General features: G+C 46.2%; 1 protein-coding gene across 14 annotated transcripts in view; it reads left to right on the top strand.

The window, feature by feature from the left end:
• ZMIZ1 (zinc finger MIZ-type containing 1) overlaps window positions 1-25,353 on the top strand; it is a 445,041-nt gene that overhangs the window by 394,879 nt on the left and 24,809 nt on the right. For 13 of the 14 annotated variants that reach the window (XM_069068340.1, XM_069068344.1, XM_069068335.1 and 10 more), the window contains 8 exons: window positions 9,521-9,635; window positions 10,945-11,162; window positions 15,165-15,363; window positions 16,371-16,661; window positions 21,235-21,417; window positions 22,488-22,565; window positions 22,939-23,113; window positions 24,794-24,935. In XM_069068340.1, coding sequence (XP_068924441.1) covers window positions 9,521-9,635; window positions 10,945-11,162; window positions 15,165-15,363; window positions 16,371-16,661; window positions 21,235-21,417; window positions 22,488-22,565; window positions 22,939-23,113; window positions 24,794-24,935 — 1,401 coding nt within the window. The remainder of the gene's footprint in view (window positions 1-9,520; window positions 9,636-10,944; window positions 11,163-15,164; window positions 15,364-16,370; window positions 16,662-21,234; window positions 21,418-22,487; window positions 22,566-22,938; window positions 23,114-24,793; window positions 24,936-25,353) is intronic. The other variant, XM_069068334.1, reaches the window with a different exon arrangement.

Raw genomic sequence — 25,353 nt, forward strand, 5'->3', positions numbered from 1 at the left:
ATAAATCTTGTTTACCCTATTAATTTAATTAGTAAATCCTTTCTTCATGGATGGTAAATTTCAGCTTGGAATTATCACACATTGTGAATCAATAGTGTCTACATTAAGAAGATATTATAGTCTTATCAGATACCTGTCTGGAAAACAACAGCAGCAACTCCCAAAATCCCCACCCCCAACCCTTTTCTCTTGCTTGGGGCTCTAATGAACTCTCATTTTCATAGGCTTGGTTAATAATTGAGTTCTGCCACTTTTTAGTCAATGATAACTAGTGGTCAAAGGTATTTCCTCCAGTCTGTAGGAAATAAGAGGGAGGTTCTGAGGATAAATTAGTCCCTGCTCCCTCAATTTTAGTGTTTCCTAAATGCTTGGATTCTTCTTGGTTTTTTTTTTTCCCTTTCCTATTAAAACAGAGACACACAAAAACTCTAATATGTTGTTAGATGCTCAAGTTTCTAAGTTTCACCGCAGGGAGAAAAGGAAATAGTCCCCAGTAATTGTGGTGATGGAGAGGCTCTCTAATAGCTCACCGAAATTAAAGAGGGTTGGAGCTTCAACTCCAATCACTGGGCTCAGTGTTTCATTAGTGGTAACAACAAAAGCTCTGCTCAATAGACAGTGTGTTAAGAACCTGTACAGATGTATCAGGGAAATTAATTAAGGCCTGACAATGACTTTAATGGGAATTGCTTATTTCTTCCAAATAAAGAGGCTATTAGAAGAGGAAGGAATAATATCAGGCCATCCAGGGGGCTCACCTTTTTTATGCCACCCCCTTTCTCCAGGAGATCTAAATGATCACCTAAAGGAGAAACTCCTATCTTATTAAGGGTTGATAAAATAATAATACCAGCTTGCATTTGACTAGCACCTTATGCAGAATGTTTCTTTTGTTGTTTGGTCATGTCCAACTCTTCAGACCTCTTTGGGGTTTTCTTGGCAAAGAGACTGGAATGGTTTTGGCTTTCCCTTCTCCAGCTCCTTTTACAGATGAGGAAACTGAGGTAAACAGGGTTAAGTGACTTGCCCAGGGTCCTACAGCTAGGAAGTGTCTGAGGCCAGATTTGAACTCAATAAGATGAGTCTTCTTGACTCCAGGCCTATAATTCTATGCACTGTTCCACCTACCAGGCCTTGAATGTTTCTATATCATCATCATCATCATCAATATTAATTTGACTTTCACTGTGGGGTTGGACATTGTGCTGGGTACTAGGGAGACCATGATCCTCAAAACCATCTTTTAAAGTAGGTGAGGAAAAGTGATATTATCTGGATATGATAGAGTGGGGGAGGAGGATTATACTTGTAATTTTATCTAGTGGGAACCTCACCTTAACTCATCTGCAACTCAAGGTCCTGAGAGACTGGGATGGAGCATTGTTGGGAGGTTAAATGACTGAGTTTATAGAGTGTAAGTAAGGGCTGACTGACGCCAGGAATCGACCTGTGTCTAAGGCTGGTCCCTGTCCACTACAGACACACCACAGCTCACTCTCCTCTGGATATGTTAGGACATATTTTGGTTTAGTGTTATTGTGCATATATATATATATATATATATATATATATATATATATATATAGTGATTGGGCCATCCATATATGGCTGTGATGCAGTTGCATGGCTGGTATAAACTGTGGTTTTATGGTTAGGATATGATATGGTATTATATGGCTAGACTGCTATGGAATTATGATTAGGTGGTGCTATTATCTCGAATCAGTCTTTGAATGAGCTATGACTAGGCAATGATGTTTGGATAGGATATGATGTGGCAGTTAACAGATGCAAATGGATTTCTCAGAGCCACTCTCCAAATAGCTAGGGCTCTGATAACCTAGCACTGGGACCACTTGCTACTGCCTGTGACTACCATTACCTTTAAGATGCCTTAATGCAACGTCTGGTTTGTTGAATAAATTCAAGTATGGGGACGCCCCTCAGAATCTAAGCCCTCCTACTTCCCAACTCAAACGCACTCTCCCAGCCCTCAGTCTCCCCCTTGCTCCAATTCCCTCTCCCCATTAACTTCCTTTTCCCCTTCCCCCATCCTCTCTTCTTCCCTCCCCATACTCCTCGCTCTGCTGAATCCCCTTGCCTTTCTCTCCTCTCCTTTTCCCTTATACTCTCTCTCCTTCTACCTTCTCCCCTCTTCTTTGCTTTCATCTCCCCTTTCCTCCCGGGGGAGGTCTAATTCAAAGTTTAAAAAAGCCATGTCTCCTTCTTCCCACACGCCCCTCCCTGCCCTCTGCAGTCGCTGATTTTTGCCGTCCTGTCTGATTTGCTGTCTGCCCTCCTGCCTCTTAGGAGAGCTCTCTACTTTGGCTGGGAAGACCAGACAAAAATGAGAGTAGTTGTCTCTGATTAAAGGTGGGGGTGGGGTCAAGCTAGGGCTTCTATGTGTGTGCCCCCCAGACTCAGGAGTTCCTTGAATTCCAAAGCCCACCCTCGGAAATCCATCTCGCTGCTGCTTTTTTAAATCACGCACACCACACATCCCCGCCGTGCTCCAGTAAGCGCGCGTGTGTGCGTGTGTGTGCGCGTGTATGTGTGCGTGTGCCAGCTCGCGTGACTTTAGGAAGAGGCAAAATTGTCGTCCCCCCCCCCCCTTCAGAGTGTCAATTAGCTCCATCTATCTCGGAAATGCGAGCGCCTCCAAGCTTTCCCGGCGCCGCCGCCTCCCTCCCGCTCCACCTCCAGCCCGTGAGTCAGTCTCGCCCGCTGACGGCCGCCCGCGTGGCGCAGGGGCCCGGGCCAGAACCCCCTCCTTTCTCCCCGCCCCCGGGGGGCGGCTGCTGCTCCTCGCTCGCTCGGCAGCCCCCTCCCCGATCTCCCACCCCAGTCGAGCCAGGGCACTGCCGGCCCCGCCGGGAACAAAGGCGGAGGGAGGGGAAGGAGTCTCCGGGCTCGCTGGGAACAATGAGCTGCGGGTTCCCCGGGGACCGCGGCGGAGGCGGCGGCGGCGGCTGCGAGCCGGGGCGTGCGGATCGGGATCGCCGGGGCCGAGGAAGGCGCCACCGCTAGGATGCGCGCCCGCCCGGGGCGGGTGGATCGGGGGGCCGGCGGCTGGGGGCTGCGGGAGCCCCCGGTGCAGGGCCGACGGGAGCCCCGGGGGGCGGCAGGAGCTGCGCGACCCACGTGCGACTGGCTCCCCACCTCCGATTGATCCCAGGCGGGCAATAAAGATTAACCCCGAGCTGGAGCCGTGGGACTGCGAAGCATCCTTTTTGGAGGCACAAACCGCAAGCTTCTGCCAGTCGGTTCTTTCTGGGAAGAGAACAGGTGGCGTGTGAGGCACAGATAGACACCGAGGTGGCGGCTCCGGTGACCCAGCCAAGCAGGGACTGTCTCCGTCACCGCGTGGCCGGGCCCTGCCCCAGGGATCGAGGATTCCTGGGCTGCCAGCAGGAAGTGCCACCACCTCTGCCTCCACGGTCGGGTGGGGCGGACACCTGGCTGCTGTGTCTTCAGCCCCAGGGAAGGTGGCCCTCTCCGGCTCCTTGTGCCCCTCTGCCTGCACGGGGACACGTTTCTCTACCGAGAGGGAGGAAAATTACACAGATATAGATCTGTACCTGTGCGTACATGCCTCCTGCTTGTGTATGTATGCATGCCTCCTTTATGTATGTGTGTGCATGCACGTGTAGAGGGGTGTGCCCTCAGGGTTATCCCAGGGTTCTGGCTCTTAACTTTGTCTTTGGCTGTGGGATTCTCACCCAAAATGCAGGTGCTTTATTCAATAATCATAATTACAGCTGGATCTGATTTGGTTGTATGGGGAGGGGGAGGGATGGGACTGAGAAAGGGATATTTTTCTACCTAGAAAAAGCAAGGCTTACAACACCTGTGGCTTGGTGGAACACTGGGACCTATCAGTGCTGCTGTTTGAATTTTGTTGTGTAAGCCCCTTACAGAATTCCCAGATGACCTGGGGTTCATAACCTCCCTCCTGTTTCTCCCATGCCTTCCCGAGGGTTTTGCTGTTTAAGCAGCCGCCTCCTTCCTCTCCAGGAGCAACTTCAAGCAAAGCTTTGAATGTGATGCTCCTTAGACTGGTGGCTGAGCTCCCGAACTAGCCTTGGGTTTGGCTTCCCTCCTCACGAGGGCAAACGGGTATTACCTTGGGAGCCTAGGTGCTGCATTTTGAAATGGACCCCTAGCCTGGCTGCAACTGACTAAAATGGAAATCCAGAGTGTTTCGGGAATTGTGTATTGGGGTGACTCGAGTTTGTAGGGAGAAAGGACTTTGGAGATGAAGGAGGTGAGAAGTCAGATTGTTGTTAATTTATGTTACTGAGATGGTTGTGGAACCAGATGTCTGCCATCTCTACCCAATTTGGAGAAAAATAATTATCCAAGAAATCTCTCTGCTTTAGGACCCCTTTTATACTCATTGACAGTTATATATTATATTCCATGATTTGTCAAAAAAAAAAAAGGTTTTTTAGAGAGGAACATCATTTGCTCTGCCTGACTACTGAGCCTTTGTCCCTTCTACCCTTCACCCTACCCAGTTAAAAAGGTATTAACTAACCAGGTTCCCAATATCCAGACGGTCTTTTCAGAACCAGAAAAAAGTCAGCAGTGTTTGCTGTAGCTGCTTAGGGTCAGTGAGCAGGAAGTAAGTGTACCAAGTTTCCAGACCATGATTTTCTCATAATTTTCCATCCCAAATCCTCACTTCAGTTCATAGATTTCTGGTCAGAAGAGACCAGATTAAAGATGATTAGTGGTCCTCAAAGTATGGTGTAGGGCCCCCCCCAGGACCCTTTTAAGGGGTCCACAAGGTCATAACTACTTTCATAATAATAATAAAATATTTTAATTGCTAATAAAATAAATATAAACCACATAAACAAAAACCTTGGGAGGAGGGCCTTTAATGATTTTTAAGATTATAAAGGGGCCCTGAGATCAAAAAGTTCAAGAACTGCTATCTAGACCAATCCCTATTACTTAAGAAGGAAATTGAGTCCCAAAGAAGGGAAAAAAGGATCACAGTTTTAAGAAGTGGCATTTCCAGGGTTAGAACCCAGGCCCTCGTGTCCTTTCCACTATACTAAGCTGCCTGTTTCAGGTGGTAAGCTTAACATTAGGAGAGGAAAGGAAAGAATTGTGTCTGCCCCAGAAAGCCAGGTCCCAGAAGAATGTGAGCTTGGTGGGGGTAGGGGGTAGAGCAGACAACAGCTTTTGTCTTTTGCTAAATGCTTACTGATTGATAGCTTAATCCAGTAGTAGGCTTCAGATGCTTCTTCAGCTCTAGAAAGTCAAGTTGAAAAACTGGTCCATCCTGGCTGCAGTGACCAGCATGGTTACAGGCTTGTATCCTCGTGGACAGATGGATTATGCCCCCAGCTGGACTGTCCTGAAAAGAGTGGGTTTACTGTTCCTTTGAGGTCCCCAGGGAAATTGATTGGTTCTGGTCTAAGAACAGGAAAACTGAGACCTAGAGAGGAGACCCATCTAACATCATACCTATCTAATCACAGTACATGTGGATCTTGAATGAGAGATAGGAGTAACTACGAAAATGCAGGATTTTATAAGGCACTGACCTCGAATTGAGATGGCAGGATCCTTGTTTCCTTGGGTTTCCAGAGGGGTAAGGCACTTGGTTACAGTCACTTTGTTGTTATCTATCATGCTCTCTCCTGCCTTCCCCAAAGCCTTTCTCCCTTCTTTCAGACAATCCAGATATCACCCATTCCTCAAGATCCACCTCTCCCATGAAGCCTTCTTTAAACCAGTCATCTGTCTCTCTCTGTCTATCCTCTAAGCTCTTAGCATTTGCATTTGGTGTCTACCATCTACTGCCAAATAATAACTCTTAGTATCTTTCCAAGGACAAAAAGCCAGGGGTCATATTTTGGAGTTCTCAATAAGACAGGGCCCACAAGGGCTAGGTTCTCTATTCACACTGAATTGTGCCCTGGTCATATTTCATCTGGAGCACTGTGTTCATGGAAGGACACTGACCAACTGGATGCCCAGAGGTTGGCAACCAGCATGGTGAAGGGCCCAGTGATTAATTCCATACAAAAGTAGGTTGAAGGAAGTAGGAATGGTTAGCCTGGAGAAGAAGAGATGTTAGGGGAGATGTGATAGCTTAGCAAGCCTCAAAGGGCAGTATTGGACTTAATTGGCTTGCCACCAGAGAGCAGAGTTAGGAGTGGTGAATTTGAAGTTGTGGAGAGCCACATTGTCAGTGGATGTTGGAGGAAAACTTCTTAGCAATTAGTGGAACTAACTAGGAAATAGATACAATCTCTCTCCATCGATGGTGGTTTCCCTCGTACTTAATATTTTCAGGAAGAGTTGGGTGATGGTTTATCAAGGGTCCGAAGAAGGGATTCCTCTCCAGGTTGAACTCAGGTACCAACACTGATGTTTGAACTAGACAGACTATGATTTTGTGATATTTTTCAAATGACCCTAACCAAATATAAATGAGACATTCTATTTTTCATCTGAAGGAAGAATCTTTCTAAAATGCTCTCTTTCTTAGTCACCTGATCCCCATTCAAATTTCCTGCAAAGGGTGAGCTAACCCTTCTCCCCCTATACCGGGTCTTAGTGGGGGCCTTCATACTGTAGTTGAGTGACTGACCCAGATAACTTAAACTAAGGATGGTAATCTGTTTGGTGTTTATATTTAGCTCACCTCATTGCTGTCCAAAAATCTTTTAATCAGATTAGTAGACTTTCAGGTGGTCTGGTGCAGGTTTTCTCCTCTTTTGGGGATCTACTGTAGTGACATCAGTTCCCGTGTTTCTGGTGGGGAAGCATGTATAAAGTCTTCCGGTTTCTATCTACCTAGCTCCTCTCTCTGGAGTCTTGGCAGATATAATTCTCCATCCTCCTCCTCTTCATCCATTGCAAACTATTATTTCCTTCCATATCAAGGACAAAGGCCAAGAATACAAAGCTCTCCAAAACACTGTCCCTGCCCTCAAGGGTAATCTAGATATATAGACCGAAAAAATGATTAGCTAAACAAGGCAGCATATGCTGAGTGCCTGATGAATGGTACAAATGAGAATTGGGCTAGGCCTTGAAGGAGTGGTAATATTTCACTAATCAGTAAGCATTTATTAAGTGCCTGATATGTTTGAGGTGCTGTGGTAGGCTCTGGGGTTATAAAGGCAGAACATTACCTCAAGAGAGCTTACATTCTATGTCAGGGCAACAACAGTTAGTCAAATGGATACAAAGTATTTACAAGGTAATTTCCCTGGAGGAAGGCACTAGCACCTGAGAGATCAGGAAAAAAGGAATGAATGAATGAATGAATGAAAACATCGAACATTTACTATGTATTAAGGACAGTGTTCTGTGCTAAAAACACAAGTACAAAAGCAAATGTAATCTCTGCCTTTCAAGAGCTTACATTATAGTAATGGTGATTACATCCCCATGCAAAAGGGAACGATGGCCAGGGGGAGCACTTTGTTCTGAAAAGTGACCCTCACAAGGTCCCTACAAGATCATGGGGGCCATTGGAGGAATGTATTGACAAGCCATCTAGGAACAATGCCAGAGTTGATGGGATTGTGGTTTGTGGTTCCAGAACTGGGCAGAGGGGATGGTAGGATATACCCATGGTGGGAAGGAGTGGTCTGCCAGGAGATGTCCATAACAGAGTATGGTAGCTGGAACTTTCCTGAAATAGTGGTCCAGGCAGTTACAAGGGGAGTGGAGCAGGAGTCCTCAGGTTGGAAGCAGAGCTTGAAGTAAGCCTTGAGGGAAGTTTGGATTTCCAAAAGGAAAGAGAATATTCTAAGGGGCAACCAGGTGGCTCAGTGAGTAAGAGCACGGGCCCCAGTGTCGGGATGACCTGGGGATCAAATCCAGGCTCTGATACTTAGCACCACACCCAGAAATAACTGGCCGTGTGACCTTGAGCAAGTTACTTAACCCCAGTTGCTTTAAAAAAAAAAGAGAGAATATGCTAAACTTGAGAAGAGTGCCTGTGTAATTTATGTGAGGAACAGAAAGAAGGCCCCTTTGCTTGGATCATAAAATGTGTGAAGGACAATAATGTATAATGAGGCTGGAAAGAAGGTGGGTAAGAACTAAATAAGCAGAGGTCAGAGTGTTCATGGGCTTGTGTAGGGAATAATTTTGAAGATAGAGGTGAAGGATAGATTGTGGAAGACCTGGATGAAGAGGTTGGATTTGATTCTGAAGGTATCTGGGAGCAAATGAAGATTCTTGGCTAGGAAGGAAAAATGGGATTGTAGCAAGAAGCATTTAAGGAAAATTAATCTGGCGCAATATGTATCATGAATAGGAGGGGTGAGCTATTAAGGGCAGGGAAACCAAGAGCTTCTGTATCCTAGGTGTAGAATGAAGAGGGCATGATCTGGGAGGTGGGGAGCAAAGGAGGGGATGGCAGGGGAAATGGAATTGAGGTTAAAATATTCACCTTTGACTAGAGGGAGAAAGCTCTCACTGCCCCTTAATCCCTGGGAAATAGAATCAATGCACACTAAGAGGTGGGCATCACACAGGTGTTTACTATATGGGAAAATGGGTATATGTTGAATTATGAGAGTGGGGAAGAGCAGATCTGACCAGGTCCTTTGGCTTGTATAGGAAAGAAGTGGGAGGTAAATAGTGGAAATATAGATAGCAATCCAATTATGAAGATTCTTGAATGCCAGGTCACAGGATTTTGGTTTCTCCTGAAGGCAGCAGGGTGCCCTTGGAAGTTCATGAGCAGAGCATCAACCAAGATGAAAACGGTTTTTAAAAGATTAGTCCTTTGGCCCCTCTGAACCTCAGTTTCCTTCATTGTAAATTGAGGGAGGGGAGGTGTCAGACTTTTGGTTTTTTAAATAAATTTTTATGGATATCTTTTGTTTTTACATCACCTCTTTCCCACTGTTGACAAGATGCTTTCTAAGGACACTTTATCTCCAATTCTCTACAATTTTATATTATTTCCACTGTCCTTGACACAACCACTTGGCTGCCAAACCCCTGGCTTTATGTAGCAGGTACCAGTTCTTGCTTGTTTAGGCAATGAATCAAGAGCCAGGGAGCTAGTTTAGATCACCGTTGGAGAAAATCCTAGGGACTCTGGCTGACTTAAGGGCCCTCCTCTCCCAGTGGCTTCTGTGGAATAGCTAGTACCCAGATTTTTCAGGGGAGAGAGTCAGAGAGGAAAAAACGAAGACAACAGGTTTCATTATGCTTGCTGAGTTTTAGCCAGTGTTCTCATATGTAGCTTAACCCACCACTATGCCCCTCTCTCCCCTAATAGTCTTGGAATTACATCCAGGGGTGAATGACTTTATTCTTCTCTCTTGAAGCAAGGATTAAGGTCATATTCCCACCAGCAGCTCATCTCCTTGCCCACATCATGGCAGGGCCTGTGTTACATTCTAGACTTCAGGTCTCTATGGAGATGGACTCCACAGCCCCAGGTTCAGGCTCTGTACTTGGGAGTGAGCCCCTGCTACCCAAGATACCCTGAAGAACTGTCGCCCCCCCATATCTCTGTTTCCTCCTACAGTGATGGGTCGTTCCCCTATGACTCTGTTCCTTGGCAGCAGAACACCAACCAGCCACCAGGATCCCTTTCCGTGGTCACTACTGTTTGGGGAGTGACTAACACGTCCCAGAGCCAGGTAAGAGTTTGACTCTTGTCCCTCCCTTGATTCTTCCTTCACCCTTCACAGTTACGAAAATTCCTTAGTTAATATCCTTTCATTCCAAGGGGCTTGGAATGCCATCCTCAGGCTATCAGGATGTGATCTAACTAGGAAATACTTTGGTTTAAGTACATTCAAGTATTCTTTAATTCAACCAGGAATCAGCACTGGGGAAACCTTTTCCCCTTATCAGAGCCTGCCCCTGTTTGCCCTCCATTGAGGAAGGATTCATTCCAGAGGGAAGGGTGATCTTCAGTTACACTGTGGATTGGGTCTAGAGCACTTCACATTGATTTGTTATGACAAGGGTGGTGGTCTCATAGATGTTAGTCCCTTACCCCAAATGAAACTCACTTTGGCTACATGAGAAGCATGGCATCCAATTTGTCATGGACCATATGAAGCACTGGATGAACTAAGAGAACATGCTTTGGAAGACCTTCTTGGACTAATCTGTCCATGGATTGACTGCTGCAAAATCAAGTGACTTAAACCTCTGTGAATGAGCATATCCTATCCTGTTCTACATACTAATCTTTCCACCATCCCTGCCTCACCTTCTCTTCTCTTGATCAGTCACCCAGTCTTTACTGAGCACCTACTGTTTGCTCATTCTTATGCTGGGCACTGTGGAGAAATACAGAAGTATAAACCACAGTCCCTTCCCTTGAGGACTTTTAAGAAGACAGAATTAGTGTAGGAACATTGGACATGCCACGCAGGGTTGGGCCCAGGACTCTGTCCTCAACAGCAGCTTTGATGGAGGGCTCCACTGTCCTCCTCAACATCAGCTGCTAGTTTAGAGAAGTCTCGCCTCCTCTCAGTAGCCATTCATGGCTCCGTCATTCAGAAATGGGTCTGAACTCTCTGGGAATACATTTCTGTCTCCTTGAGAGGAATGAGCTCATTAAGTTTGTGGTCTGCTGTGCGGAAACAAAAAAACGACCAAACCCTTCATTTGATTTGTTCTATGTATACCTTACTTGAGTTTCAAAGAAGACCTCTTCCTGCCCATCTTTTGGGATCTGCTGACTACCATATCCACAGTTCTATAGGTTTCAAACATATCTTCTCTGAGCCTTCAGTTATTTAGACTAACAAGTCCTCATCTTCAGCCTGTCCTCTCAGTTATTCAGGGCACAGCATAAGGCATAATCTAATACTTCTTCCCTCCTTTTCCTCCTCCCCTGGGCATTCTTCCTTCTTCCTTCCCTCTTGTGTTCCCTCATCATTTCTCAACCTTCCCTCTTTTGGTTACCAGTATGACCATTATTTTTCTTCACAGGTCCTAGGAAACCCCATGGCCAATGCCAACAATCCTATGAATCCCGGCGGAAACCCCATGGCATCTGGAATGACGACCAGCAACCCTGGCATCAACTCCCCCCAGTTTGCTGGGCAGCAGCAGCAGTTCTCAGCCAAGGCGGGCTCCACTCAGCCCTACATCCAGCAGGGGATGTATGGGCGGCCCAACTACGCGGGCAGTGGAGGGTTCGGGGGCAGGTGAGAAGAACAGGGGACCCTGAAGGCCAGTGCATAAGCTAGACCAGACATTTATGCTTGGGTTTGGTGGCCTTACAGAAGCGACATGCCAAGCAATCATATGCCCACTTTCATTTAGAGTTTGTCACAGTAGTAGTAATTTGCTTCCTGTCCTTAAAAATCATTATTGACCATGAACCAATATACATATGTTAGCCCAGAGGAGGGAAAATTGAAATGTCATGCAAGTATTTCTCGAGAGAAGACAATAAGACCTGGATGAAGGCCTAGATGGCCTTATCAAAACTTCAGATTGTGTCAGTCTGATGGGAATAGTTGAACTATTGGATAACAGAATCCAGATCTGAAGATATCTTGGTAGATTAGAATAATGAGTTGTATCTAATATAAGGACATTTAATAAGGGATAGGTATAAAGTTCTATACTTGGGTTTAAAAAAATCAACTTCATAAATACAACATGGGGGAGGTGTGGACAAAATAGCAGTTATCAAAAAAAAAGATCAGTTCTTTAGTCGTTTTTCAGTCAACTCTTCATGACTACATTTGGGATTTTCTTGACAAAGATTCCGAAGTGGTTTGTCATTTCCTTCTCTAGCTCATGTTACAGATAAGGAAACTGAGGTAAACAAGGTTAAGTGACTTGCCCAGGGTCACACCGCTAGTAAGTGACTGAGGCTGGATTTGAACTCAGATCTCCCTGATTCCAGGGCCAGTGCTTAACCAGATATGTCAACTATGTGACATGAAGTAAAAAAAGAGCTAACAAAATAATTAAAGACATTAATAGAAGAATAGTATCCAAAGCAAGGATGGTTCTAGGCCCTCCGTACTCTGCCCTGGTCAGCCTGTGTCTGGAATATTTTGTCCATTTATGGACTGGTGTCCATAAGGAAGGACATCAGCAATCTGGAGCAGGTCCAACAGAGGGCAACCAGGATGAGGAAGAGACTGGACACTCACCTGGATGCCAGATGAGAATTGGTGAAGGAATTGGGAGAAAAGAAAACTTGGGGTTGTAGAAGACATGATAGTGGTCTTAGAGAATTCAGAGGGATGGCATGGAAGAAGTAGATTTATTTCTCTTGGTACCAGAAGGCACAACCAGAAGCAACCAGGTGGAAGTTGGAGAGGAGAGGATTTTGTCTATCTCTGAGGGATAAGTTCTTAAAAATTGGAACCGTTTTAAAATGGGATGGGATATGAGCTAGTGAGTGTCTATTACTGGAAATCTCTAAGTAGAGACTGGATGATACCTTATCAGGGATGTTGCCAAGGGTACAGGGTAGAGCAGGTGATCTTCTCGATCTCTCCTAGCTTTAGGATTCTGTGATGAAAATTCTGATGTGACTTCTGATTTGAAGAATTAGGAACAAGGTTTGCTTGTGGAAAAATCTCAGAACTTTCAGAGAGCCTGTGGTTTCAGAGCAGAGAAAGAAATGAAGAAGCTGGGAAAGGCAGGGACATCTTAAGGGGAAGTTTCTCCAGGCTAGAGGAAGCAAATGGTTGTTTGTTTATTTTTTTCCTGGCCATCATTCCCTTACATGTGTGACTTTCCCTATTAGAATGTAAGCTCCTTGGGGGCAGGGACTGTCTTTGGCTTTGTATTTGTTATCTCTAGAGCATAGCATAGTGTGTGGCATGTAATAGGTGCTTCATAAATGTATTTTTCCCCCATTCATCAATCATTCCTTTGGTGTGGTAGACCTTCAAGCCAACACTCTACCCATTCTAGGGTATGGTGACAGCTCCTAGAAGGGATGGAGCTGATGTTTCTAACTCATCCCCACTGTGTATATTTTTAGACCTTTTCATTTTATGAGTTGGATAGGCTATAGAAGTGACACCATGATCTCAACATACCACGTTTTGTTGGTGTGCCAGGAGTGGACCTTAGGAAGCCTGACTCTGCCTTGGATTCTTTCAGTACCCTGAGCCCATAGAGCCAGTCAACCTATCTCATTGCCTGTATGAGCATAGGCTTATAGTTAGAGATATTTAATTTAGCCCTTTGATTTATATATGATAGCATGGAGAGGGAGAGGTTACAGGACTTTACCAAGATCACACAGGCAGTAATTAGCATAAAAGACGCCTTTCTTCTCACCTTAGGTCAACCAGGAAGTTCCTGGTCAATAATCATTGTTTTTTTTTTCAAAATTAACAAAGTTTTATTTACAGATTAATGAACACCAAAGGATTAGCTTCTTGGCCTTCCTCCTGCCCCACCCCCAACCTATACACATACACTCACATACCAAGTGTATAATCCTTCTTATGACGTATACAATTTCTGTGACTTACAGTATTCTTATGAAGAGTACTTTAGTAAAGGGAGGGAAGGAAAGGCAGAGCCTGGAGTTCCCTCTCACTTTCTGCCCTCTAACACCTGCAGTTCCTCTGAAGTCCAGCAGTGAGAGGGCAGTCCTCATAGGTCACTATCTAAGATGTCTTTTTTGAAGACAGAGTATTACTGGGAAACTTTCATTCTATCCCTAGTTCTTTGATTCCAAATAGAACTCCCTGCCCACCCACCCCAGCACACTGGTGTTTGATTCCTTTTATATCAGACAATTGATGGACTTAAAAAATATCTTAGGACACACATCCTGCCCTTATAGACAGGATGTCTAGTATGATACCAGCAGCTTACATGTATATATAGCCCCGTGCTGATTACAATGCACTTTTCCCACAACCTTGTCCAGTAGGTAATGTAAGCAATTGCCATATTTTATAAACAAGGAAACTGACTCTGAAGTTAAATGAATTTCCTATGTCTACACAGCTAGGAAGTGTTAAATCTGGGATTCAGACCCAGGTATTCGAATTCTGAATCCCATCTTCTTTCCACCAGGACTATTAGCACATTGGTTATGACTGTACCATAGGTTACATCTTGTGTCTTGAAATATAATTGCAGTACATTAATAGTTGACCACATCAGTACATCAAGAGCTGGTGATTTTGTGACTATAGGAACTCCCATTGTGAAAACTCTATTCACTAAAGCAAATTAAAATCGTCCTATAATTTATACTCTCAAATACTTGTCAGAAGATAGAGAAGGTATGTGATATTTGCCCATGGTCACAAAGGCAGTGAGTGTCAAAGGTAAGGTTTGTACCCAGATCTTCCCGGCTCTGTGCCCAGCTCTATCCACATCGCCTCTTCAAAACGTTTGTTTTTAAAAGACTAGACAGAACTCAATAAATAGTATAGCATGGTTCTTTCTTACAGTGTGCTCCAGGAAGCATAAATGGGAAGGGGTTTATAGGCTCATGGGCTCATAGTTTTAGAGCCAGTGAGATCTTTAAAGGCCATCTAATATAGCCCTCTTTTATTGGTAGGGAAAACGAGGCCCAGAGATGTTAAGGGAATTTGCCCAAGATCACACAAGTATAAAGTATCAGAGCCGGGAGTCAAATCCTAGAGGCAGCTTAAAAGAGCAGTGGGTGTGGAGTCAGGAAGACTTGAGTTCAAATCCAGCCTCAGATACTTCCTAGCTGTGTGACCCTGGGCAGGTCACCTCTGTTTGCCTCAGTTTCCTCAATTGTAAAATGAAGATAATAATAGCACCTACTGCCCAGGGTTATTGTGGGAATCACATGAGACAGTATCTGTAAAACGCTTAGCACAGTGCCTAGCACAGAGAAGGCATTTAAAAGATGTTTGGCCCTTTGGCCCTTTCTCTGCCTTCACTTTTGTCTATGAGGCCAGTGCCCATTTCAATACCCTGTACTACCTCTGGGATTTGTGAATTGAAGTAAAACAAAGTCTGTGACTTCTAGTCTTCTAACACTCCAAGTAACATTATGTCCACCCCAGAATGGCTCCCTTCCATCCCTTGTACCAAGGGGAATTTAAACAAGTGTCTCCACATCTGAGTCAACCTTGCCCTGGCCTAACTCCGGCCCCACCCATCCTCAGGTTGGTTTCCAAGCAAGTTTTTTCCCCTTTTGCCAGCTGTGTTTAACTCTTTCTTTCTTCTCACCCTGGCAGTTACCCTGGTGGTCCCAATGCCCCTGCGGGCATGGGGATCCCTCCTCACACCCGGCCACCCGCAGACTTCACTCAGCCAGCAGCAGCTGCAGCGGCCGCTGCAGTGGCAGCAGCGGCCGCTACGGCCACAGCCACCGCCACTGCCACGGTAGCAGCTCTCCAGGAGACCCAGAACAAGGACATGAACCAGTATGGACCGGTAAGGGTCTCTGTCTCCCCGACCCTTTTTTGTCCTTAAGAGCACAGTACAGGGATCAGGGGGCATTCAGGAGAGCACCAAATGCATATGTGTGTGTATATTCTGTGTATGTTTGGGCTGTATTTCTGTGTATCCACATTACTGGCTCTGTCTTCACCGTGTTATGGCATATTTGGTGGGGGGGGGGGTGGGGGAGGCCACCTTCTCATCCCACTTGTTCCCTGCGAGCTCCAGCCCAGGCCTTTGTCTCTGCTTTCCTTCCTTCATTGTCTTTAGGCCCTGGTTTAAGGTGCAAGAAGAGGGGAATACAGAAGGGACAAATAGAGTGTTCAAAGGGAGGGAGCGTGTACCAGACAAACTTTACTCAGAAAGAGTGTGGAAGGGGAAGGGAGTCCAGATTTGCAGCTGAAACAAGCTTTGTGGATTTTCTGTGCTCTCCCATTGACTGAGGATCAAGAACAGGCCCAGCTTTGGCCCTGAGGAAAGGGGGCCTTGAGCTTGTCTCTTAGCTGGACGGCCCATCTTCATTCTCTGCAGTATAGTCTGCTCCTGGCTCATCTGTCCATGCCTCGGACCAGTGGCCTGCCTCCATCCTCTCATGTGCATCACCCATGTACCCTCCCTGGATTCCACTGTTCTCCCCCTCCCCTCCGCCATCCCCGCTTGCCTGCCCCAGAGAATGCTGCCTGTGCATGGGGGCGACCAGCTCTTTCATCTCCACTGCTGGGGCTCTTCCCATTCCTCTCTGGGGACTTTGGAGAGGGGGCTGGGATGCCCAGAGCATGATAGGACTGTTCTCCCTTTACCTTGGTAACTCTCCACCTTTCTTTGACCTCAGAGACCTGGGAAAGGGATGGCAGTGACTCAGGAAAACGCACCCCATCTCTCCTCCCCCCTCATCCCTCAGCTTCCTTCCCCTTCATCCATCCCTCCCTCCCTCCCTCACACTTTCAATGCATGTCACATTTTATCCTTTTTTTCTTCTTCTTCTTCTTCTCCCGTTGAAGGTCTGTTCCTCTTTCCAGATGGGTCCGACTCAGGCGTACAACAGCCAGTTCATGAACCAGCCCGGGCCCCGAGGGCCTGCCTCCATGGGTGGGACCATGAATCCCACCAATATGCCTGCTGGCATGACACCTACCAATATGAGTGGCCCCCCCATGGGCATGAACCAGCCCCGGCCTCCTGGGATCAGCCCCTTCAGCACACACGGACAGAGAATGCCGCAGCAGGCCTACCCAGGTCCCCGACCCCAGTCTCTTCCCATCCAGAGCATAAAGAGACCGTACCCAGGAGAAGTGAGTGACCTTGGAGCAAGAGAAGGGAGGGAACAAGGCTGATGATGCAGGATGAGCACGGGGAGTTTTGCTTGTGCCGGGCACATGACTTTTGTGGCCCCAGAGATGGGCAGAAATAAGAATAAAAGTCAGGAGACTTGAATTCTAGACTGAGCTCTGATGCCCACTAGCTATGAGACCTTGGCTAAATCACTTAGCTTTTCTGAGCCTCAGTTTTCTACCCTGTAAAATGGGGGTAATGATGCTTCACTTCCCTAATTTACATTGCTGTTACAAAAGTCAGATGACCTTAAGGGCTTTGAAAAGTACAGACTGCCTTACAGATGTAAGGGATTGTTAATGTGGTATATCAGAAACAGGGATGGTAGCTCCTTGGGAGATGGGACTTGGAGGATGAGTAGAATCATTATTATCTTAAAGTGGTTGTTAGATAACAAATTGGCCACAAATCAGGTAGCTAGATGGTGAAGTGGAGAGTGTTGTACTTGAAGTCAAGAAGGTCTGAGTTCCAGTCATTACCATTATATTATACATTAGCTGTGTAACCCAGAGCAAATCACTTAAACTCTCCCAGGCTCTGTTTCCTTAACTGTAAAATGGTGCCAATAGTAATTAACACCATTGTTAAACGTGAATCAAAAGAAATACCACACAAAAAGCACTTTGTAAATCCCAGAAGGAGCACTCTACTAAGGCCAACTGTTATGACAAACAGCCCGATGTTGACATCGACCCCAAAAGGATTGTTTTTCATGAACTTCTAGTGACAAATAGGGACCTGCAGATTCACATTAATGTGAAATGTGGGCAGGAAATAGTCAAACACAAAACCACTTTGTAGGGAGGGCATAAGGCTTCGTGCCTCCCTGTTGGCCCTAAAATGCTGTGTCCCAAAGTGGGGGAAGTAAAGGAGGCATCAGGAGAGAGAAGGCCACTGAAGAAAGGGAAGCAGTTTCAAAATCCCCAGGCTCAGAAAGAGGAGTCCAGGCCATCAGGTTTTTTATCTTCCTCTTTGTCCTCAGAGCTTAGCGCAGAGCCGGGCACATAGGAGCTTCACAAATGCCTCCCGTTCCCATCAGCACCTTTGCCGATTCCACAGACTCAGTGCCACCACCAGAGAAGGCATTAGTCTGCGGCCCTTTTCTTTTGAGTGCCCCAGATTCGTTGCATAGCTGCTTACGTCCCCAGAGCTTTGTGGGATCGCTTCCTTCCCCCTTCCCCTCTCATCTTCTCTGAGCCCACTGTTGTTTGAGCCCAGACATGTCTCCTTGCCCAGCTCCTCAGGAACAAACCAGCTGTAAGAAAGGCGGCGGAGGACAATAGCCAAGGAGTGGTGTCTGCCGTAATTAGCCTGATGTGAACTCAGGAGGTGCCACCAAATGACTTACCAGTTTTCGGCTGCCAGGCCAGGGGGGCTGGTGGTGACTGATTATTTTTAATAAATTAATCATTGTCTTCATTAAACTGCACTTCATGGCTATTAAAGGCTTGATATAGACAGATCATTCTCTGCTTCCCTCAGTATTCCCAGACTCAGCCTGTCTCACAACAGTGGCCCTTTTTGGGCAGTTTGTTAGCATGAAACAGAGTTGATTGGGACCTGAGAGGTCATCTAGTCCAACTCCCCAGCCCTATCAGGCATCGCCGAAGAATCTCTGACACCTCTGCTTGAACATTTCCAATGATGGGGAGCTCACCACCTACTCTGGCAGCCTATTCCGTTCCTGGAAAGCTCAAGTTATTTCAGAGTTCTTCCTTACATTGAGCCAAAATTAGCCTCTCTGGAATTTCTACTAATTAGACCTAGTTCTGGATCCATGTGCAATACATCTAATCTCTAATTTAAATGACATGGCGAGGTAAATAAGCATTTATGCAGCACCTACTGTGTACCAGACACTGTGCTAAGGCTTTCTACAAATATCTCATTTGATCCTTACAACAATTCTAGGGAATAAGTGCTTTTATTATCCCCATTTTACAGTTGAGGGAACTAAGGTAGATGGAAATCAAGTGACTTGCACAGTCACATATCTAATTAAGGAGCTGAGGTCTGAAGCTCAGGTCTGAAGCCCAGCAATCTATCTACTGCACCGCCTAGACGTTCAAAAAAAGACTGGCAAAGTCTCTTGAGTAGCACCCCCTCCCTATTCCCACAGTCTGTCCAATCCAGACACCCCAGCTTTCCTTCATACGATGTGGGCTCCATCCTGGCAGGGCCTGACTGCCAGTACTAAGGAAAAGTTACAGAAACCATCTTGCCCTTTGGCCCAGAATCCTCTCATTGGGCAGATAACCTGCAAGTGCCCTCAACAACAAACAGGCAAAGAGCCACTGCCCAGAAGTTTTCAGAGCAACAGAATTTGTCATGGAAAAGAACAGGAAACAAATGAAATTCCCAGCCATAGGGGAATGGTTCAGTGAAGAGAGGTCAGGGAATAAAATGCCAAACACAGCAAAGGCTGGCAGGTGTGAGACAGAAAGAAGACTGGAGGGAGCTAGGCGAATAGAAAACAGTAGAGACAGGAGAGGTTAATTAATTATTATTAATTAGATTTGTTGTTCAGTTGTGTCTGACTCTACATGATACCACAGGCATTTGTCCATGTGGTTTTCTTGGCAAAGATACTGGAGTGGTGTGCCATTCCCTTCTTCAGTGTGTCCCTGTTTTATAGATGAGGAACTGAGATAAATAGGAGGTACGTGACTTGCCCAGGGTCACATAGCTAGTGTCTGAGGTCATATTTGAACTCTGATCTTTCTGACTCCAGTCCCAGCTAGAGAACTATTCACTGAGCTACCTAGCTGCCCCATTAATTATTGATATATTGTTTATTACTATAAATAATAAGATAATATAAAACATAATGAATAATTATTCATTAATAACTGTGGCCATAAAGGGAGGAAAGAGTATAAGGAGAACAAAGAATCCTGGTGACGTTTTAGAGAGAAGCAATGACTGAAAAGTTTAGAGGTTTGGAGTTGAAATCATTCAGTCATGTAATTAAGTGTGAGCAGGTTTACTGTGTGTTTGGTTAAATTGAGGTTTAGCATTATTGATGATATGTATAATTGATGATATATTGCTTGCCTTCTCAGTGGGAGGAGATATGGGAGGGAGGAAGAGAATTTGAAACACAAAACTTAAAAAGAAAGGGATATTAAAAATAATGAATCAAAACAATGTTTTTTTTTAATAAATTTAAAGAGAGACAGAATTGCATAGTAGAAAAAGAGCTAGGGAAAATCTGGATTCAAAATCTCCTTTTAGAATTCCTGCTATGTATAATAATAATAATTATTATTATAGCTGATATTTCTAATATAGAGCTTTTATGGTTTTACACCTACCATTTTGCCCTGGGTGGGTCATTGAGTCTCTTAAACATTGCCCCATCCCTACCCCCAAGCAACTTTTTAAAACTCTAAATCATAGAACAGGAGCTCTTCTGCCTCGGTGGAGTGAAGTTCCTCACCAGGAGTTCTTGGCATTAATGAAATCCCAAGTCCAATCCAAAAGAAGCCCAGTATTCTTCAAAGTTCTTCCCATGTAGGAAGGGCTAAGCAAAATGGGACTCTCACTTCCCTTGCTGTGGACACAGCCCAAGGATTGGCCTTATCTGGGTCCACAACTCCATCCCACTCACTTGATTCTGTGGAAATCAATGACTGCATGTAATAATAACAATGTGCCAGCCCCACTTGGGCTAGGCAGCCCTGGGACCAGGCACTTGTGGGAAGAAGGTTTGCAAATTGCGCCCCCTGGAGATTACTGTCCACCAGAGAGACATTGTGTCTTCACTGTAACCTATGTGTGTCACTTTGTAACATTATAAGTAGCTCTATCCAAAGACAATAGGATCTTCTGTTCTTAAATATATCCTTTTAAAACCCTTGGCAGCTCCTTCCCCCCTCCCCCCCCCCATGTGCTAAGTGGAAGGATGGATAGAGGGCTAGCCTTGGGGTCCTGGGTTTGAATACCACCTCAGGTGCTCCCAACTCTGTGTTTGGGCCAGAACATTTAACTTCTCAGGTAAATTTCCTCATCTGTAAAATGGGGATAATCAGAACATTGACTGCCCAGGGCTGTTGTAAGCATAAAATGTGATAAAATACATAAAACATTTCTAAAACCATAAAAGCTCTATATGTTAAAGGTGAGCTATCATCGTCTTCATCAGGATTATTGTTGTTCCCAGTAGGGATTATAAATCATAGCCTTTGCTTTCAAGGAATATGAAATCTGGTGGGGAAGACAAGACTAACATAAGAAACAATTAGAGATCTTTAGTGGTACAGATAGGGACGTGCTGTGTGAGTTCAGAGGTGAGAAGCATTGGCTGGGAAGGCTTCAGGGGGAACATGGGACATGAGGGGGGTCGTCAGGAAGAAGCAGAATTGGCTTACTCATTCTTCTCAGGAGGAAACTAGCCTAGGTAAAGTGTGAAGCTGGGAATGAGGGTCTAGTATGCAGCAGGTGGCTATTCTGGCTTCTTTAGCATTGTCAAAGATGACACCAGGTCTTTGACAATCATTCTCTCCCTCTTTTCCCATCTCTTTTGGGGAACAGCCCAACTATGGAAACCAGCAATATGGACCAAATAGCCAGTTCCCAACCCAACCTGGTCAGTACCCGACCCCCAACCCTCCAAGACCTATCACGTCTCCCAACTATCCTGGGCAGCGGATGCCGAGCCAGCAGAGCACAGGGCAGTACCCACCCCCAACAGTCAGCATGGGGCAGTATTACAAGGTGAGTCTGACTCCTCATAACCTCCTGGGCCCAGGGAATTTTTGCACTACCCGGACCAGCAAGGCTCCTTATTCTTGCTTGTAGCTAGAGAGGTTTGGCAGACTGGTCATGCCAACTCCTGAGCAGAATCTTGGCCCTCCCATGATATGCCTGATGCTCTTTGGAAGCATGCCTAAGGCACCCCAACTTTATTGGCTCATTCAAGTGTCCTGGACAGCTTCTGTTCTCTTTCATTTGGGGCAACAGGCTGGCTTTGATATGTGCATTATATGGCTGCCATTTGTTGATTTTCAGGGAGCTAGGGCAGAGAACCATTTAACCCATCTTTTCTTGCCTTTTCTTCACCTCAAAAAAAAATATCCAGTAAAACTGTATCTAAGAGTTTTGAAGAATGGGTGACTAGAAAGAATGTGGGGAAGATCATGCAGAAAAACATCACCAACCTCCCCGCATTCTGGACTCCCCATTTCCATTATGTTTCTTCTACGGCATCAGTCAGTGAAGCTATGGTAGGCTAACCTCAGAGAGGGAAGATTCCTTAGCCAAGCTAGTTTTGTTCCTAGCTGTTGACAGGGCAGAAGGAACACCAGGATCCAAGCTCCTCAGACCCAGATAGATTTTATAACCGTCTGCCCCCAGCTTTGGACAGAGATGACACAGACCCCGTCCTTGCCCCCAAGAGGCTTGGCATGGCCTAAGGAATGGAAAGAGCAAGGGCCTTGAAGGCACAAGAGACCAGCTTCCAGTCCTAGCTCTGACTTATATTAGCTGTGTGAGCTTGAGAAATCATTTAACCCCTCTGAGCCTCAAGTTCCTCATCTTCCACATAGGGCTAATCCCATCCAGAGGGCCCACTCTTCCCAGAGCTGCTCACAGAGAAGCTCTCTGGAAACTTGAAGCTGCTCTGGAAAATCCCAAGTGCTCCCTCTCATTCTTCAGTGCCAGACCAGTGGGGGTCTGGTGGGGGGTGGGAGGTGGGAGGTGGAAGGGGAGCTGGAGGGGAATAAGGACTGAGCGGCTCATTCCATTTTACGATGTTTATTCACTTTCTGGTCGTTCTACTTTAACAGCCAGATCAGTTTAATGGACAGAATAACACCTTCTCGGGAGGCAGCTACAGTAATTATAGCCAAGGAAATGTTAACAGGGTAAGTGCTGATTTGGATAAGCATATATCCATACATGAGCTGAAGGAGGGTGGGGGGCAATACTTACTATGTGGGACAGAACCTTATGTTGGAGGGATAGGGATGGAATGAAACTTTTTGGAGTATACTTCCTTATAGAAATGAAAGAGAGAGTTGTGGGGTAAAGGAAGTGTGGTATGGAGGGGCTGGCTTCCAATTTCAGAAACTGACCAACATTTCCTCTCTGGGCTATTGCCCTGAGCATGGCCAGTAAAGGAGGAGTTTTTCTGGATCAACTTTAGGCTGAGAAAGAAAGAGAAAGACACAGAGAAAGAGAAAGGTTGTGTGTCCTTGCTACCAGAATAATACACGAATGATTTCTGTTTCTCTTCAGCCTTCCAGGCCAGTACCTGTGGCAAATTACCCTCACTCACCTGTTCCAGGAAACCCAACCCCACCCATGACTCCTGGGAGCAGTATCCCTCCGTACCTGTCTCCCAGCCAGGATGTCAAACCACCATTCCCTCCTGACATTAAGCCAAATATCAGTGCTCTGCCCCCGCCTCCAAGTGAGTAGAACAGTGTGGGATGTGGTCTACTCTTTGCTCTCCAACCCACTGCCTCTGACTCTCATCTGGTCTGTCCCACTTGTTCTTACGCTACACTATCCCTGGGTTTAGAAGAACCAGCCGCAGGTTCTGAGCTGAATGAGTGTGATGTGAGGGGAGAGTAGGTGGGGCATTTGGAGTTTTGGAATCCTCTCTATAGGGCAGGTGGTGCAGTGCATAGAGCATCTTTGCATCCAATAGACCTGGGCTCAGGAAGCCCTGAGTTCAGATATCAGACACTTGTAGCTGTGTGATGCTGAGCAAGTCACAACCCCGTTTGCCTCAGTTTCCCTATCTATAAAGGGAGCTGGAGAAGGAAATGGCAAACCACTCTAACATCTTTGCGCATGTATATATATTTTATCGTCACAGAGAGTTGGCCATGACTGAAACAGCTGAATAACAATGATCTTCTCTAGGCAGATAGAACAAAGATGGAACCGGGTAGGAAAGTGGGTAAAAGGAAGTGAATGTGTTGAGCTCTGCAGGTTTGGTGGAGTTGTTGCCGTTATTTCCACAGCCTCCCTACTTTCTAAAAAAAAAAAACCCTGTAAGCCTCTGTTCAGATAATAACTGGCAACACTCCAGTGACCCAAGCTTCCCTGCTTGGGTCAACACGTCTCAATTGGAGCTTGGTCGTCAGCAAAAGTCGTCATGGGTGCAGGGGAGGATTTGGCCTCTCCCCCAAACCAGATGTCCCTGAGAATGAGGAGCGGGAGTCAAGAGGCCCCCTGCTGTCTGTGTGTGGCTGATTTGGCCAAAGAGTAGGAAATAAGGCAGAGCCCTGAGACCAATTTGTTTCAGCAAGTTTTCATCGAGTGCTTGCTTTCTTTGTGCCTGGTCTTGTGCTAGGCAAGTGGGGGTCCTGGGAAGCTGAAGATATAGTCTCTCCCCTGGTCAGGCTTGCAGTCTGGCTAAGGAGAAAAAAGGCCCAGTCAGCCCATCCATCCACAAGCATTTGGGTGCTCACTGTGTGCCAGGAAGGCTCTGTGCTAAGCCCTGGGCATACAAAGGCAAAGCAGAAACAGTTCCAGCCCTTGAGGAGGCCAGACTCACTGTCCAGCGGAGATGGCAGGTAGCCCTTGTATGAGGCTGGCTTGTTTCTTAAAGGCCAATAGAGGCCTGAGTGGGGACTGGCCCTTCAGACTCTAGTGAAAAGTGAGCTCTGTACAGAACCTGGCACATAGTAAGCACTTAATGTGTGTGGATTGACTGAATTAATGTTTGTTAAACTGAGGGCGAGAAAGAATTTTTAGCAGCCAAGGGCTCTTTCCGATTCATTTCCTGCACATGTATGTGTGTGTGCAGGCGTGTGCAGATACACTAGTGCAGCTGTGTGTATGCATGTGTGCCCATGCACAGGTTTGGGTGGGTGAATGCACATGTATGTGCAGGCGTGTGTGAATGCATGTGTGCACACAGGGGGGGGTGTCATGCCAGTGTGCTCCTGTGCACATTTCTGTATCTGTGTGTCTATGTCTTTGCATGTGCACCTAGTATGTAGCAGGTGTTTCTGTATGGTAAGGTCAGGAGTCAGCCATTGTTGTCATCTGTCAGTGTGCTGAAGGAAATAGGCACAGTGCTGTTGAATCACAGATAAAATAGTGAGAAGTTTGAGTTTCTTCTCCCTTCCACTCGCAGGCAATCACAATGATGAGCTCCGGCTGACCTTCCCTGTGCGGGACGGAGTGGTGTTGGAGCCCTTCCGGCTAGAGCACAACCTGGCTGTCAGTAACCACGTCTTTCACCTAAGGCCCACTGTCCACCAGACGCTGATGTGGAGGTGGGTCACACAGTGGGCATTCCCAGCAGCAAGGCGGCCCTTCCCCAGGGCTCCCCTGGGGCCCCAAGCCCAGTCCAACTCTAGAATTAGAGCAGAAGTGGAATGCCAACCTTTCCCCTAATAAATGTGTGGAGGAGGCAGGCCATTAAGGCCGGACATTAGGACTTGGACATATTTAGGATTTGGAGGGTTCTGATGGGGCAGAACATCTCTTCATCCAATAGAGTTCCCAGGTTTAGACAACTTGAACCTGAACAGCCAATGCAGCATCTTCCGGTTGTTTCCTCACTGTACTGGGCAATGCCTTCCCTGCTTAGACCACCACCCTCACCCCCAGCTCACTGAGGTTCCCCATGACCTGTCCTAATGCCAAGAGTGGGATTCCTTGCTGGGGAAGCCATCATCCTCATTCACTGAA

Source organism: Petaurus breviceps, unplaced genomic scaffold (genome assembly GCF_028583685.1).
Source record: "Petaurus breviceps papuanus isolate PSGF00001 unplaced genomic scaffold, PetGlider_PUasm1.0 90762, whole genome shotgun sequence".
Taxonomy (NCBI): Eukaryota; Metazoa; Chordata; class Mammalia; order Diprotodontia; family Petauridae; genus Petaurus; species Petaurus breviceps.